Genomic DNA, 15624 nt, shown 5'->3' on the forward strand with positions numbered 1-15624 from the left:
ACTGGTAGCGCTCCACCTCCCGCACAAGTTCCGGCTCCTTCCCCCACAGAGAGGTGACGTTCCACGTCCCCAGAGCCCTCTTGCTAGAGTCTTAAAAACGTTATAATATACGGAATATGCAAAAACCTTGTTGATGTGGTAACTCTGCTGCAGACAGCTGGTTGCAGCGCATTAAACCTTATGTGATTGTGCAATAACCTAACAAAGATAAGCAAACTACACAATCAGTGACTATAATACTCTATGACTGAAACGGTACGAAATGGTTCAAATAAGAAAAATGTAATGTCATGTATATGTAAAGAGTAATTTCCACCACAAGTCACAAGAAGTCTAGGTGAATTTGTCTCAAATATTTTGGACAATGACTGGCTTTGGTAAAGTCAGCGAGATGCAGATGGGGCGTGTGGAGGAGCGCTCATTGGAAAAAATGGAAGCAGCCACTCAGAGGATGCTCCAGTAAAGTGGGTTAGCAGGCCCTGTGACTCCTGTGATTTTTAACCAGCAGTTGAAATGAGTGTGTGAATGTGATTAATCCACCAACACATTGACAATAACATAATTATGGGCAAACATTGAGTATAACATTAAGTTAAAGTTTTAGTTCTAGCACACAAATTGTCACATTTTAAGATAAAATATTGGCCTAGATTTTTTATGGGGCTGAAGGCATTTACAGCCCTACTGCCGTTATTACCCCGTCGGCTTAAAAAAAACCATTGTAGTCAAACCCCCACATGGAGCTCTTCTGGCTGTTAACAACTTGCACACAGTGGGGGCATCAGAAGCAAAACCAATCAAGAGCACATGTCAGGGTTGCACGACATTTATCTGTGCTCCTCCTGAAAACTTGTCTCTATAATTAATGCCACGGCTGCAGCTAAATGTCAATTTGTGCAACCACACCCGATAGGTTTCTTCTCTGCACCCCAATTTAAGAGGCAGTCTTTCTTCCTTGGAGATAGAGTGCAGTCTTCTGGAATTGGACTCGCTGCTATGATAGCGTAGAGCTAATTTCCAGCCTCATTTATCATCTCTTCTCTCCGTCCGTTCTCTCCTCCTTCTCCCTCTCCTTCTGTCTCTCTTCCTCAGCTCAATGAGTTATTCAGGAAGTCGGAGGTGCAGAAAGACTTTATGAGCGTTCGTGTCCGGAACCTGGCGCCCAGCAACTCCATCCTGGCCTTTGTGGAGGCCCATTTTAAACCAGGTGAGAGATCTTTGGAGAGAGCAGAAGATTTGAAATTTTTAAAAAAGCACGGTTGCCAATATAGAAGTATATGCATTTGGAATCGGTTATGGTTTGTTCCCCTTGGTCTTTAGGCAAGCAGAATGTCTCAAAAAAGTACACACTTGATTTAAATGAAATTGGGATAAAAGTTAGGCCACTGGCCAAGGAAGACCTAATTACTTTTTTTATGCAGAATAAGCCACCAGATCACCATTTTTAAAGTCTCGTATCTCCTGGGCTGTAAGGCAGAGAGGCAAAATGTGTTCTCCCCTGGATTCCTTGGTCTAGCACTCTTTTCGTAAATCATTACTCCTCCTACACATTTCATTCCATGCTCACGAAATTTCCGACCTAACCGTTTTGGATATTATTTTGAATATTCCACACAGTTCTCTTAAAACTTTTCCCTGAAATCAGATTGCTGCTGCACATCACCAATGAGAGTGATCCTGCTAACTCAAATCTTTAAGTATGCTTATTTCCTTCTTCAAAACATTAACTTGATATGTTTTTTGTTTTTTGTTTTCAAAAAATGATGATTTTCCGATCCAGATCTGTATGCAAGTTCAAAACTTTTCTATTATTAAAACAACAAATTTAGAAGATTGTGTATCCTTTGCAGAGATATGCACTCTCTGAGTGCATTCTACTTATTTTTAATTTGGCTCATAGTATTGTGACGCACTGAATGTTTTCCTAATCTTTTTTCAATTTTGTTCTCAATGCCAACGCAATTTCATGGTTTGCAACAATTTCCCCCAGTGTTTAAAAATCCCCCAACATTATAAGAAGGTTTTTACCTAAATCTTCACATTGGGATTTGTTATTAATCCGAGCCACAATAGGCCGTACAGGTGAGATTGTTGGCTTGTTTCAGAGCCTCTTTGAATCTCCTATACATTTAACAACACAATTTGATATTGAAAAACAGGACTGTTCCCAACAAATCCACAACTTTAATGGAACCTGCTCTTACTCTCAAATTGATTGTCTTAATACAGTGTCAAACACTAGACAACAACTCAATGTTAGTTACTGATGTTTTTTAATCCGTTTAAGTTGTTTATTCTGTAGTCACAAAATCACTCATATGGTTGGCGCCATAACTGGGCTTTTAAACTCCTTTTTTACTGTACAACCCCCCCCCCCCTTCTTTCTTTTTTTATGAGCATCGTTTAGTGTCCTTCACACCCTTCGTACAGGGCAATGTTTAGCGGCGCTCCTCCGTGGCCTGTAAAGCAAACATCTGCAGTGAACGTTATCAGAGCGATTCATCCTGAATAAAAGCTGGACAAGCGGCAGGTGGAGGAAAAGTGGTCCCGGGAGATCCTCCACCTGTCATACACAGGCTTTTCTGATGTATATACATTGTTCCGCTAAAATAGGGGGAGTACTGTATTCGCTTTGGAGTGCTCCTCAGAGGCCTTGTCCTGAGTGGGTGTACCTCTTGTTTATTGTAGATACAAGATACACGGTGGAGGACATCGAAGGAGCCCTGCTGAAACAGCTGAAGGCCTCTAAAGAGACCAGCATCGCCGTGAAGAAGCCGGAGGATGAGAATATACGCTTTACCAATTATGGTAATACACTTTGGACTTGTGTCAGGAGTGTGTGGGGATTAATACAATGAAAAGGGGTTTTAAGATATGCATGAGATGATTTATCAAAGGTTTTACGGAACAGGAAATCTCAGTACCATCATGCTTTACCGTCTCTTTTTCTTTGTCTAATTTCTATTGTTCTCTCTGACTTTATTGACAGGCCTCTCCTCCCCGTTCTTCACCACCACTACCACCACCACCACGTCAGTAACCACAACTGCTCCCACCACCATCACCGCAAGGCCTTCAACAACCTCCCCGTACATCACCCGTCGCCCACCAGGCACTACCCGCAGGCCTTACAATGGCAGACGTACCACCACAGCCTCTGCGCCAGTCACCACACCACGACCCACCACCACCACCACCAAGGCGGCTGTCACCACACCCGCTGCCACCACGCCAGCCGTCACTATGCCAGCCATCGCCACGACGGCCCTGCCTCCAGCCACCACTGTTGCTCACGTTAGGGGCAAGCTTCACCACAAGGCCCAGAAGCCTTGCGGCTCCCACCCCTGCCTTCATGGGGGCACCTGCGAGGACGACGGCAGTGACTTCAGCTGCAAGTGCCCCGCTGGGCGAGGAGGCTCCGTGTGTGAGAAGGGTGAGCCGTCCGGGTGCTTCTTATTTTATTTTATTTTTTAATATATTTTGGAAAAGTATTTTCTTCTTCCACATTTGTTATTACTCTCAAAAGATCAAAAGGCTGAGCAGCTTATTTCAAACTCAACTAAGAAGATGAGCTGTAACAGACTTTCCTTATAGTTTTGTACTATTGCAATCAGCAATTACAAAGAAATCACCAAAGGCTTACGTTTACAGTAATTTGGAGGGTTCTGGGTACTTAATTTTTCTTTGTGCAAATCGTGCCTTTTAGCTGTTCTATAATCACTGCTAACCACATCCTCAAGTACTATAATTTTTGTATACAGTAGCAAAAACATACCATTATAAATATATAATATAGGAAAGTTACTTTTAATTTGGAGAGAAAAAGCTATATTCCTTTTGTTAAACAGTAGTTTTGTTTAATTGTAGCTTCCCAAAGTAGCTGCAAAGTGACACCCTAAGTAGCTGGTGAGTAATAATTTTCAGTTAGTGCTGGAGTATGTTAATGTGATGTTTATATAGTCACGGACGTCGATTTATTGGGTCATATAAAGCTTAGAAAGACAACAGCCACCAGAGTTTTATACTGGATTTTTTTTCAACTTGACAAGGAGTTTACATGTGATTGAGTCAGACACATCTGTGCTCGGTGGCTGCACAAACTCATCTCAAGTGATTCAGACAGGTTCAGCACCTTAGAAGTAAGCAACCAATGGCAGCCGTTCACCAAAGGCAACACAGGATCCAATCAGCACTACAGAGAAAATCATAAATCAGGGAGAACTTCTTGAGAAGCACAACTCCTTTGTTACTTCCCTCTTACCCTACTTTGGGATTTTTGAGGCTGAGGAGCAACCTCACGCAGCTGCATCTTAAGATAATTGACAGTAATTGCTTTGATGGGGATTAGCTGGTGAGAATCAGTGTGTGTCTTTGAGTTATAGTGGCTAAATGAAGCTACGCTCACACGCAAACTGCACGCCAGTCTCCCCCAGATCAATCAAGTCATTAGAAAAGAAGGAGCTCATCAGCTGCCATTCTCCTCAGAGAGCGGATAGAAAGACAGATGGACAGAGAGAAAAGGAGCCCGGCGGGAGAAAATGGATGATAATAATCATAATTGTTGAGTGGGAAAAAAACAAAGGTTTGTGCGTGCGTGTGCGTGCGTGCGTGCATGCGTGCATGCGTGCGTGCGTGCGTGCTAGTAAGCTTCTCTTAATGACCTTCCCCTTTTCATAAACTTGTCAAGCGTTTTGGAAAAACTTCATTGCTGACATAAACTGACAGAAGGGTTTATTTCTCATCAAGAGCCACTGACACACCAACTCCACTCACACTTAATTATGCACATTACGCCTGTACGCGCAACGATGAAGCGAATCATGTAGTAATGACAGAATTGGCGTGTCGTCTTAATTTCTCCACAGTGATCAAGTACTTCATCCCGTCCTTTGGAGGCCAATCATACTTGGCTTTCCCAACCATGAGTGCGTATCACACGGTCCGCATCGCCATGGAGTTCAGAGCATCCGAGATGACCGGCATCCTGCTCTACAACGGCCAGGAAGGCAAAAAGGACTTCATATCTCTGGCTCTGGTTAACGGCAAGGTGGAGCTCAGGTGAGCGCTGTGAGAGTTAAGAGAGGCGGCAGCCTTATCAGCTGCTTCTGTTTGATTAAATTCAATGAAACTTCAATGATCCCCGTGGGGGAAATGGGGTCATTGCAGCGGCAGCTGAGATAGAATGTAGATACAAATAAAACAAATAGAAAGCACTGAAGATAATGAGGCAAATAATAACAGCAAGTAAATATGTTGAAAGCATCACCGCCAGAAAATGTTTAAAAAAACACAGAAGCTTCTTGACAGATTTGCAGGCTAAGGCTTTGAAGGCATGCATTCAGAAATGTGTTCAAACTTGCAAATAAGCTGTTTGCTTGATCACGTTTACAGATGGTTGGAACATATGTGCGGAAATATGTGCAGGAAGTCCACATTTGGCATTTGATATGTCATTTTTAATCACATATATACAGAGTAAGGTTTATGTTTACAGATGGAAGCAACAACATGTATGTATGTATGTATGTATGTACAGTATATATGCATGTATGTATATTTGTGTGTGTGTGTGTATTTACTGAATATGGTTATTCAGGTTATGGTTGGGGGACATGACGATATCTCCTGTGAGACAAAAGAAATTCATCACCTACCTGAGATTTTACAATATCATTTAAACAGGTTGAGTTATTTTGGTTGCATTAGGCTATTACAGGTAATGTTATAAAGTTTGACTTCTTTTTTGGCAATATTGGTATTTTGAAGCAATATGATGAATTACATTTAATTGTTTTTAGGTAGTATAGATCCAACACCAAAAACACTGGATTCCATGCTTCCTATAATGCACCTCTATAGTGTATTTGTTACACCCTGTCGGCCTGCCTGAGGATCACCCACATCATTCAATCTTTATGCCTTCAGTTTAAGATTTGTCTGCTCAAACCTAGGCTCAGTATCACTCCTTGTGACTAGTAAATTGACTGTGACGTGTAAAATTGGGTTAGTGCCCCTTTAGGATCGATGTGTAATAGGATTTGAACAATATGATTTGTTAAGGCTCATAGTAGGCTGACAGTAACTAAATGTTTTGTACAATATTTTTAAAATTGGACCGTTTTCCTACCAGAAACACTAAGTTTTCATCTCTTCCCCAGAGTGGAATTGTATGCATAACAAATCATTCTGGGTAAGGCAGGATCTTCAGAAGAGATGCAAATGTACTAATTAGAGATTCTGCACTGCTTATGTTTTGGACCGATTATTTCAAACACCATCCGCTTTTCTTATCTTTTGGGTTTCCCCCTGACTTCTTGAAGCCCTTTCAGTTTCTCTCAACCTGGCCAGGTTAGATTTCTTTATTTAAAGTGGAATCAATAGCAAACCAAAGTGCATCATTAGTCACTTTTGCTTTCAAATGGAGCTCTGCCTTAGTCCCCAAAATACAGCTGTGAGATTACCACCCACAATTCTGCAAATCCAAGACGTGGGGAAAAGAACTAATTATTTGTGGCAGATAATTGCTCTCAGGTTGTGCTAATACCACCATATGTGTGGGTGCACATACACGACAGCTCTTTTCTGTGATGATACAGCCCTTTTCCTCAACAAAACCTCATTAGATAAAAGGTTTAATTAAAAAGAGGGTGTGAAGAATGAAGTGAATGAAAAAGAAGTGAGTAACATTCCAGTCACATACTGTAGTTCTGAATCCCGAATGGAAAGTCCTGTACCTTCTCTCTTTCATCCCTTTCTGTTTCATTAAATATGAGCAGAGTTCTTCTACTCATTAGGCACTGATTGATAAGGAACAAACATATTATGTGAAAATGACCTAACGTGAAGTGCGATACAGGTATAAAGTTATCATTGGATAAAGTAGACTGAATGAACATGCTTTGTGTCTCCTCTTCTCAGGTTCAACACAGGTTCGGGTACAGGCACAGTGGTGAGCAAAGTACAAATCAATCAGGGCCGCTGGCATCAGCTGGTAGTGACTCGCAACCGGCGCAACGCCATGCTCAGCGTGGACAACGAGCCACACATTGAGGGCGAAAGTCCACGCGGCACAGACGGCCTCAACCTCGACACAGACCTGTTCATCGGGGGAGTGCCAGAGGAAATGAAGCAGGAGTAAGACTTTCTGTTTACAGTGTGATAACATTCAGGGCACTACTTGATAGTAAGAACATGCTATTGCGCTTAAATTTGGATCATCCATTGGTTTTATAGGACTCTACTTGGGAATCATGTCAATATACTGTAAAAGAATCTAGGTAGGTATATGATTAAGCAGTTAATGAGATTATGTAAAAGTCTATTCGTAAACCTTCCATTCCATTTTTGTAATATATCAAGGTATATTGCTAAATGTATCAGCAATATTAAACAGTGTAAAACACATAGCATCTTCTTATGCCTAAGTTCATTGTTATTAGGTGGTAGTGTAATGATTGGAACTGCAGGCTGTGTCACGTTCTGACACAAAGTTAAAAGAAGACATTTAAAGACATGACATTCTCTCCCCATTGTTCAGTGTGAGGGAAAGGACCGCGGTGGCCATAGGTCTGGTGGGCTGCATTCGCTTGCTGGATGTCAACAACAGGGTGCTCAACCTGCAGGAGAGCGAGGGTGACAGTCTGTACGGCAGCGGCGTTGGTGAATGTGGCAACAACCCGTGCCAGCCAAATCCTTGCAATAACGGTGCTGCATGCCAGGTCAAGGAGGCAGAGATGTTCCACTGCAAGTGCAGCAAAGGATTCTGGGGTAAGATGTCAACAAAAGGAAGCTTTGGTACTGCAGTGGTGCAGGTCATCAATGTTCCTTATGGTCATACATGGGATTCTTTGGACAGTCATGGGATTTTGAGAGTTTTATTCCAGTGTAGGTGCAGGGAAATAAATAGACAATATTTCAGTTCATATGTGAAATTTATAGACTTTTCTAACACCTTGTTAAAATGATGTTTATATCTCTATTTTGCCTTCTCTTTTGGGATTCACTGTGGTCATGACTTACTCATAAATCCTAAGTAAGCTTGACAGCCTAATTTGACAGTGTAACTCATGCTCCCAGCAGGGGTGCTGGAAGTCATTTAGTAAACACCAAAACCATTAAATCTGTGTGTCCGACACAGAAGTGAGAGATTAAATGTTGACAGAAAAAACATGAAAACTTCCACCAAATGCTTAGTGATTGGCCTTTGGCCTATCTCTACTTCCACATCCATTTTTGCTATTTTTATCCCTCCAGCAGATGCCAACTAACAAGCAATTCAGAGAGCAGACACCATCAGTGCCTAGCCAAGCGTGCCCCTTGCTGGTTGTACCGCAGCCTACTGCAGAAAGTTTCACACCACAAACAAATTAATTGTTAGAGTTAACTTTTATGCTTTAACAGTAAAGGATTTTATACTCACATGGGGGCAGCTTTGGGATTTAGAATATAACCACTTTCCATTTTCCTTGAATTTAAAATGTGGATCAATAGTAGTAATTAAGTAAGTAAGTAATTAGTAATTAAAGTATCAACTTAACATTATTATGGCATTTTATAAAGGAGGTGCTTTTTTTGTTTTGTTGTTGCTGAGAAGCCTGAGAAGAAGTTAAGATAACACTCTGGAGAAGCTTTGCTGTGATCAAAGTTGTGTTGGCAACATGGCGTGAAATGAATGGTGATAATGAGAATTGGACTGTTGCCTGCGGACTCACATTCAAGTTAATTTTTTCCTCATGTCACTTTAGGATGTGGCCAGGATTGCTTGTTTCAAGAGGAGGGACCGATCACAGAATGCCAGAAGAAAGAATAAATGGGTGGCGAGGGTTGTAGTCAGAGGGAGGTTATGTCGGGACAGCCGGATGAGTGAGTGGGGTGAGAGAGTATTAGAGTAAAAAGATGGTCGAGAAGGAAGAGATATGAAAAGAGCTGTGGTAGGTAAGAATTGAGGGAAGGATAAAAGCTAGCTTCCAAAAGACAGAGTGAGGAAAAAATGGGGGAGCCCTGTGAGCACAGCGGGGATGGGGTTCATCAAAGTGCTCTCCTCACCACAGGCTCTGACTGCTAAAGTAATGACGGGTAAATTCAGATGGGCTGTGGCAGAGGGCAAAACCATCATCCACCACACACTCCAGAGCCTTTCCCACAGTCTGCGTTGGCCCAGAAACATGGCCTCATGGCAGGGAGGCTATTCGCGGGTTAATGTGGACGTGTAATATTTCCAAATCCTATTAGAAAATGAGCTCTGTTACAGAGGAAATCCTCGTACCCCGCTTCTCTCTTTTTTTTTTTGTCTCCCCCTCCTCTCAGATGGAATTAAAGAGAATGTGGGGGGTTTTCTCATGGGGTAATGTGTGTGTTTGTGTGTCTAGGTCCAACTTGTGCAGATGTCCATGACCCATGCGAGCCGAACAGGTGCCATCCATCCTCCCAGTGCCAGGCGTTGCCCGAGGGAGGATACAAATGCGAGTGTCCCATGGGACGTGAAGGGAGGCACTGTGAGAAAGGTAATCAGATTAAACACTGTATATCCTGATGTAACTTTGTAACTTCATGCCCCAGTGCTTATCATGGAGAACCAGTGTTCTGGTCTGGAGTCAGCTTAGCATCCTACTCTAATTTTTGCTTTTTATTTCTTTCCGCTCTCTGACATTTCCTTCCAACCTGAATCGGAAAGGGAGATCAAACGCAGATAGAAGGGGGGTTTTAGCCTTCAGGCTGGGAGGCTTGGATGGTTGCAGAAGAGAGGTAGATGATTGGCCCCATTGGGCCGTTCACCGCATCGACTTGGCTACGCTTGTTAGTTTGTAAGCGGCATCGAAGCTGCAGCCTTCCTTCACTCCCTCCCTCCCTCTCTGACTATCCGCCCACAGGTGTTGTGTTCAAACGTGTTTGTTGCTACTAAGCTCCACGTGGCGGAACCGAGTCGCTGTTGGGTAAAAGACCAGAGCACGGCTCAGCTCCTTTAGAAGTTCATCATTAGTATTTTTGGTGGTGTCGCTTTCTGAAGTCTACCCATGTTGTTTTCCCCTCCCCGGCTTTTTACAAGTTGTCCTGAATGTTTGCAAATGTTGCCTTCTGTAACTGTGAATATAGGAAAATATACTCTGCACATTTCTAACAAAAGAGAAACACGCACCCTTGTACCCCTGGGAATTTAGAAAAAACAGATGGGAATAAGCATCCTTCCAAGCCCTAAGTCCCAGTTAGCAGGTGATTAAAATAAATTGAGGTGAAGCAAAATCAATGCTGTGTGAGCGAGAGCGTCTCCCATTTCAAAAGGCTATTTTTTCACTGGAATCAATGAGATGACTAATCGCATCAGTCCTACCTGCCCGCGGTGATTAATGGGAGCGTCAGTCAGCCAGAGTGTCAGTCCCAGACAGGAGCTCACAGATAAGGCTGCAGTCAGGCGGACAAACCCTCTGAGGGCTACACTGAGATCAGTTGAAAAGACAGGTATCTTCCAGCCCACTCATCAGAAGCCTGAAGGTGAATTAGTCGTAATATTAAGTGTGTGTCACCCAGTTTGTACGCACATTCAGTTGAGCTATGGTTTTTCATTTCAGTTCTGCCAGGGTCCGTCAGTGCAGCTCGCTGCTATAATATTTACTATCAAGGACTTTTCTCAAGGGTGTTCCGATAGTATTGAATGACCTACTTTCCTTAGTGCTTTTTACTCTATGATTGTGTAAATCATTACAATTTAGTAATGATAGCAGGATCACTGAGACTCCAGTCCTTGAAAAACTAAGTGCAGGGGGAGTTTAAATCTCAGAAATGTTTAACATTCAGCTCCTTAGCTACATTAAGCCAGGGACGTGTGTGTGTGGGTGTGGGGGTGGGTGGGTGGGTGTGCGCACGTGCCCGCACAAAGTGAGACTTTGTTTCACACTGCAAGCGGATTGATTGGTGGTAGTTTTTAACCAGCAAAACTTAAATTTAAGCTGCTTTTATTATTGCCTTTGCAATTTTTGATGGGTTTTATTGCTAAGTACTAATTAGGCAGCATTACTCAAATATATACAAAATTAGCCTACTGTCAACCAGAGGGACTTGCTCCCTGAGTATTGCTTTGTTTTTCTGCTACATCTTAGCAAAGAATAACTGTAAAGTTTAACTTGACCAACTTTCCTTGGTTGTCAGGCTCGACTCCCCATACGTCATGTGGATTTTTCTAGTTGCTCGAATCATTCCAATGCCTGGACCTCTGGTGACTTATTGATCGTGGTGCTTTCACTTTGAAAACGAGAAAAAAAAACTCCAAACTCCTCTTTAAGAAACTATATCCTAAGCAGGTCTCTTACTCTAATAGAGTTCAGTTTAGTGTGTGAATCCTGGTTGCGTATGCAGGACTATTTTCCCCAATGCTCCATGGTGCGTGCCATCATCATTAGCAGTCTTCTGCACAATAGCTAATTAGCTTTCTCATCTCCGTCTGCCTTCCCCATCCCAGCTCCTCTTAGCTAATGCCAGCCAATTATGAATACAAGCTTTCTTGCCGGCTACATAGGTGCGTGTTAGTTTGTGTGTGTTTATGTGTACGTGAGCGTCTAGTGTGGCACGTGCCTCTGAGTGATGGTAGTTTTTGCAAAAAACACCATAAACGCATACCCCTGGGTGACTCTTGAATGATTTTTAATGTCAAGCCACTTGTTAGAAAGATGACACGGTGCTTGTCCTAATCAGTCCAGACAGCTAGAAACACGACAAGCAGACGCAAACCCATCGTATAGACATTAATTTGTAAAAAGACCTGCCAAACTACAATAGCTGCATTATTTCATAGGTCCCGGATGTGGTGTTAAACTCTACATGTCTCCAAAGGTTCTTTGTTATACCGTGGCGGGCTGTGTAATCAGTCTGACATAAAAGGTTTTTGAATTTTTTTGTTGAATTTCTGTCTAGAATAAGTCTTAATCCCAAAGGCTATGAAAACACAAATCCATCTCTTTCCATAATGCTGACAGGCCCCTGAAAGATGTACTGACTATCCCTGAATTTCAATTCTGTCAGCAACAAAAAAACGGGACCTGAGGATGAATATAGTCTCTTTGTTTTTCCAGTGGCTGAGAGGAGAGGGGCTTACATGCCACTATTTAACGGAGACTCTTACCTGGAGCTGAAGGGGCTCCATCTCTACGGGCATGATCTGCGGTAAGTCCCATGTCTCAACTTAAATCACACAAAGTCACAACTTGCTTGTATTATTAAACACAAGATATTGTGTAGTTTTCATAGGTTAAGCTTGTTCTGTGCCTAAGGCAGAGTTGCCTTCTTTAAGCCTAAACTGAAATGACAATGTGGGTCACACATATAACACATTGTTGTTTACACCTAAAAATGTAGAATACACAGTATCACAACCTAATTTCCATATAGACAGAGAACCAGTGCAACAAGCATCTTTTTGTTTAAGCCTCGGGTATGTATAGTTGTGTATGTCTGACTCTTGCCTTTGTATACCGGCTTTGCTTGTGCTGTTCATGTAGTCAAAAGGTCAGCATGACAGTGATTCTTATGGCCAACGACTCCAACGGTTTGATCTTCTACAACGGCCAAAAAGCAGATGGAAAAGGAGACTTCATCTCTCTGTCCCTCAATAATGGCATCCTGGAGTTCCGCTACGACCTGGGGAAGGGACCCGCTACCATCAGGTTAGCATCATCTTATAGTCCTCAGAGGGTTTAACTAACACAGTTAACACAATCTACTCTGTTAAGCGACTTTGAGCTTGGGAAAAGCGCTATACAAATTCAATTTATTATTATTATTATTAAGGAAAATAAACATAAAAATGAAGTAGATTTTATAAAGAAAATATAGATTTTTTTCTAATGTTAGGACAAGACATGAAAAAGATATGTGGGGTACATGTACATACTACGGGTTAAAGGACATACTGAACACAGCACTGTGTTTTATGAGCCTGTGTCTTCTTATAGATGACTCACGTGTGTGTGTGTGTGTGTGTGTGTGTGTGTGTGTGTGTGTGTGTGTGTCTGTGTGTGTGTGTTTTCAGGAGTAAGGAAGCAATCCAGCTGAACGTGTGGAGCACCATTAACCTGGAGCGCTCCAACCGGAAAGGAGAGATCATGGTGAACAAGAAGGACCCTGTCAGAGGAGAGGCACCGGTAAGAAAGAGCAACAAGCTCCTGGTAATTTTTATTTCGGGCTGACGGGTGGAATCTACTGTTGGTTAGCCTTACTTGTGCCACACATAATCTATTCGCCTGATCATCTGCATGCTCTTATTATGGCATTGCCACAACCTCTGGCTTTCTTGCTCCTTTTTTTGCCCTTCTTGAGGCGGTTCAACTTACTGCTTTAGACAGTTGAATCAGCAAACTTTCCCCACCGCTTCACACCATGCAGTTCTGCCGGCTTGATTTGCTGAAAATATGCCTTTATTCCCTAACATCCGTCAAGGTAAGAGGGAGAGCTCCAGATGTAGAGGGCCAGTTTGACAAGCTGTCCTGTAATTCAAAAATTATATATATATATATATATATATATATATATATATATATATATATATATATATATATATATATATATATATATATATATGAAAGGAAAAAAAAGAATCTCTCTGCCTTTTAGCTTGCTGACGAACTGGAGATATTATGTGGTGTTGCATACAGAAAGCAAAAGCAGCTTTTACTGTGGGTATACCGTCAATTTTATAAATTCAGCCTTTGAGATGGTGTCTGGGGAGTTGGAGGCAGATAAAGGAGATACAGCAGCAGCAGCGAGAAGGGCGTAATGAAACTCTTCAACCCCGCATCTGAACCAATGAAGCAGGTACATGCCTCTAAATGAAGGCGATTTAATAGTTTGATAAGCCTGTAAGTCATCCAATTATATTAAACAGTGTAATTTGTGATTATGAACATGCACTCTGTCCACATCATCTTCCCCAAAGACGCAAAGATCTTCCCCATCTTTTTTCTCTCTTACTGCTCTGTCCTCCTCCCCCCCACTACCTCCCATCGGCCGTATCGTAATTGTGTTTTACCCCAGCAACAGAGGCAGAAAATCGTATTAAAAGAGGAGAGCAAGGGAAAAGCGAATATGTGTGGGGAAGGAGTGTGGGGGGGGGCACACAAGTGATGAACTGAGACTAGTTATGAAGCTTAATGCAGAGACCCCATTCAGTGTGGCTCTCACCTACTTCTCTCCTGCTGCTTTAAGAACTGGGAGAGAGTTAAAGTACGCTTTGCTTAGAGAAGCCAATATTGTATCAAAGGTGGTCACACACAGGCACATGCATGGATACATATTGGATGCTGGGAGTGTTCATCACATCAAAGATGCTTAGCTCCCAGCCTGATGAAGTACACACTTTTAAAGGCACATAGGTACGGTCCCCTTTCGTTCAATGGCAGTAGTCTGTGAATGAGGTTCGGCAAAGTGGCAGCACTCAGTCTCTCATCCATAAAGTTTTTTTTCTTTTCATCTTTTCTTAATGGCACCATCTGCTTCATGCATGGCCTTCTTAGACTCACTGTCTTATTTGTATTCACTCACAAGTGTGAACTCACACTTGCACTAGAGATGTTCCGATTTCTTTCTTCCTGATTCCAATTGAGTCCACCTGAACTTGAGTATCTACCGATACTGAGTACCAATCCGATACTAGTGTGTTAAGAAAAAAATACATATTAAAATGTTCTAACAGCTGTAAACTTCTCAACCTGTATGGATGTGATATGATGCTATAATTGTTGTATGGCTGGGCTCTGGTCAAACTCTTTTGTGAAACAAACAACAAATACACCAAACAGACAAACAGAGAATAAATGCCATAGAACCTTGTTTTATTATCTTATTTGACAGTCAGTCATAATGGAAAAAAAGATAAACTACTTTTAAAGAAGATTTTTTCTTGACTAAATTATGTGGTATCGGATCGGTGCATAGACTCACATACTTGTACTATACTGGTACTAGCGTTTTGGGCAGCATCAGAGGCTTTTCCGATACTGGTATCGGAACAACTCTAACTTGCAAAGCTTTTTGGTTGTAAGTGCGTTATATGATGCAAAGCTGCAAAAAAGTAGATTCTTCACATTTCTCATATTATATTTAATCTCACTTGTCTGTGCTACACTACAGCTGAAGGTTGTGTAGGTTCTTACAGATGTACCTAGTGTGTATGTGTGCGTGTGCATGGGGGTATGTGTGAGCTTGTGTTTGTGGGCTTTTGCACTTGCTGGCTCTGCATGCCTCTCTGGGCACAGACACCTACTAGTCTTCCCCTAATAACTCTCTTCCTCCCTATTTTCTTTCCTTCTCTATGATGTGCTGTCTGGAAATAAGAAATCACGCAAGGTAATGAGACAAGTCCCATTCACACCCTAGCCTATGTTTCATTTTGAGTCCTTCACTATGTCCTCTCACCCCCATTTCTCCATGCAACAATAGCACAGAAAAAAAGGTACTTCTGCAGAGCTGCGGGCAGCTTTAAAGGTGCCAGTTCTGTAGAAAAACCTTGCCATTTCATAAACCCATATACACACACACACACATAAACAACACTGAAGTAGAGATGCTCTTAAAGAACGTGGTTTGGCTTTCACCTCGGTCCATCTGCTGTGGGGGTGGAAAGGGGTGACAAGGTGGGAG

At 42.2% G+C, this 15624-nt stretch overlaps 1 protein-coding gene across 10 annotated transcripts in view; it reads left to right on the forward strand.

Annotated features, from left to right (window-relative positions):
* agrn (agrin) overlaps positions 1-15624 on the forward strand; it is a 247669-nt gene that overhangs the window by 215568 nt on the left and 16477 nt on the right. For 6 of the 10 annotated variants that reach the window (XM_034877728.1, XM_034877732.1, XM_034877736.1 and 3 more), the window contains 11 exons: positions 1093-1207; positions 2689-2808; positions 2990-3433; positions 4866-5058; positions 6919-7134; positions 7538-7767; positions 9369-9503; positions 12063-12153; positions 12489-12653; positions 13019-13130; positions 15319-15330. In XM_034877728.1, the coding sequence (XP_034733619.1) occupies positions 1093-1207; positions 2689-2808; positions 2990-3433; positions 4866-5058; positions 6919-7134; positions 7538-7767; positions 9369-9503; positions 12063-12153; positions 12489-12653; positions 13019-13130; positions 15319-15330 (1833 nt within the window). The remainder of the gene's footprint in view (positions 1-1092; positions 1208-2688; positions 2809-2989; positions 3434-4865; positions 5059-6918; positions 7135-7537; positions 7768-9368; positions 9504-12062; positions 12154-12488; positions 12654-13018; positions 13131-15318; positions 15331-15624) is intronic. The other 4 variants (XM_034877730.1, XM_034877734.1, XM_034877738.1 and 1 more) reach the window with 2 other exon arrangements.

The sequence above is a fragment of the Etheostoma cragini genome, chromosome 7, assembly GCF_013103735.1.
Source record: "Etheostoma cragini isolate CJK2018 chromosome 7, CSU_Ecrag_1.0, whole genome shotgun sequence".
Classification (NCBI taxonomy): Eukaryota; Metazoa; Chordata; class Actinopteri; order Perciformes; family Percidae; genus Etheostoma; species Etheostoma cragini.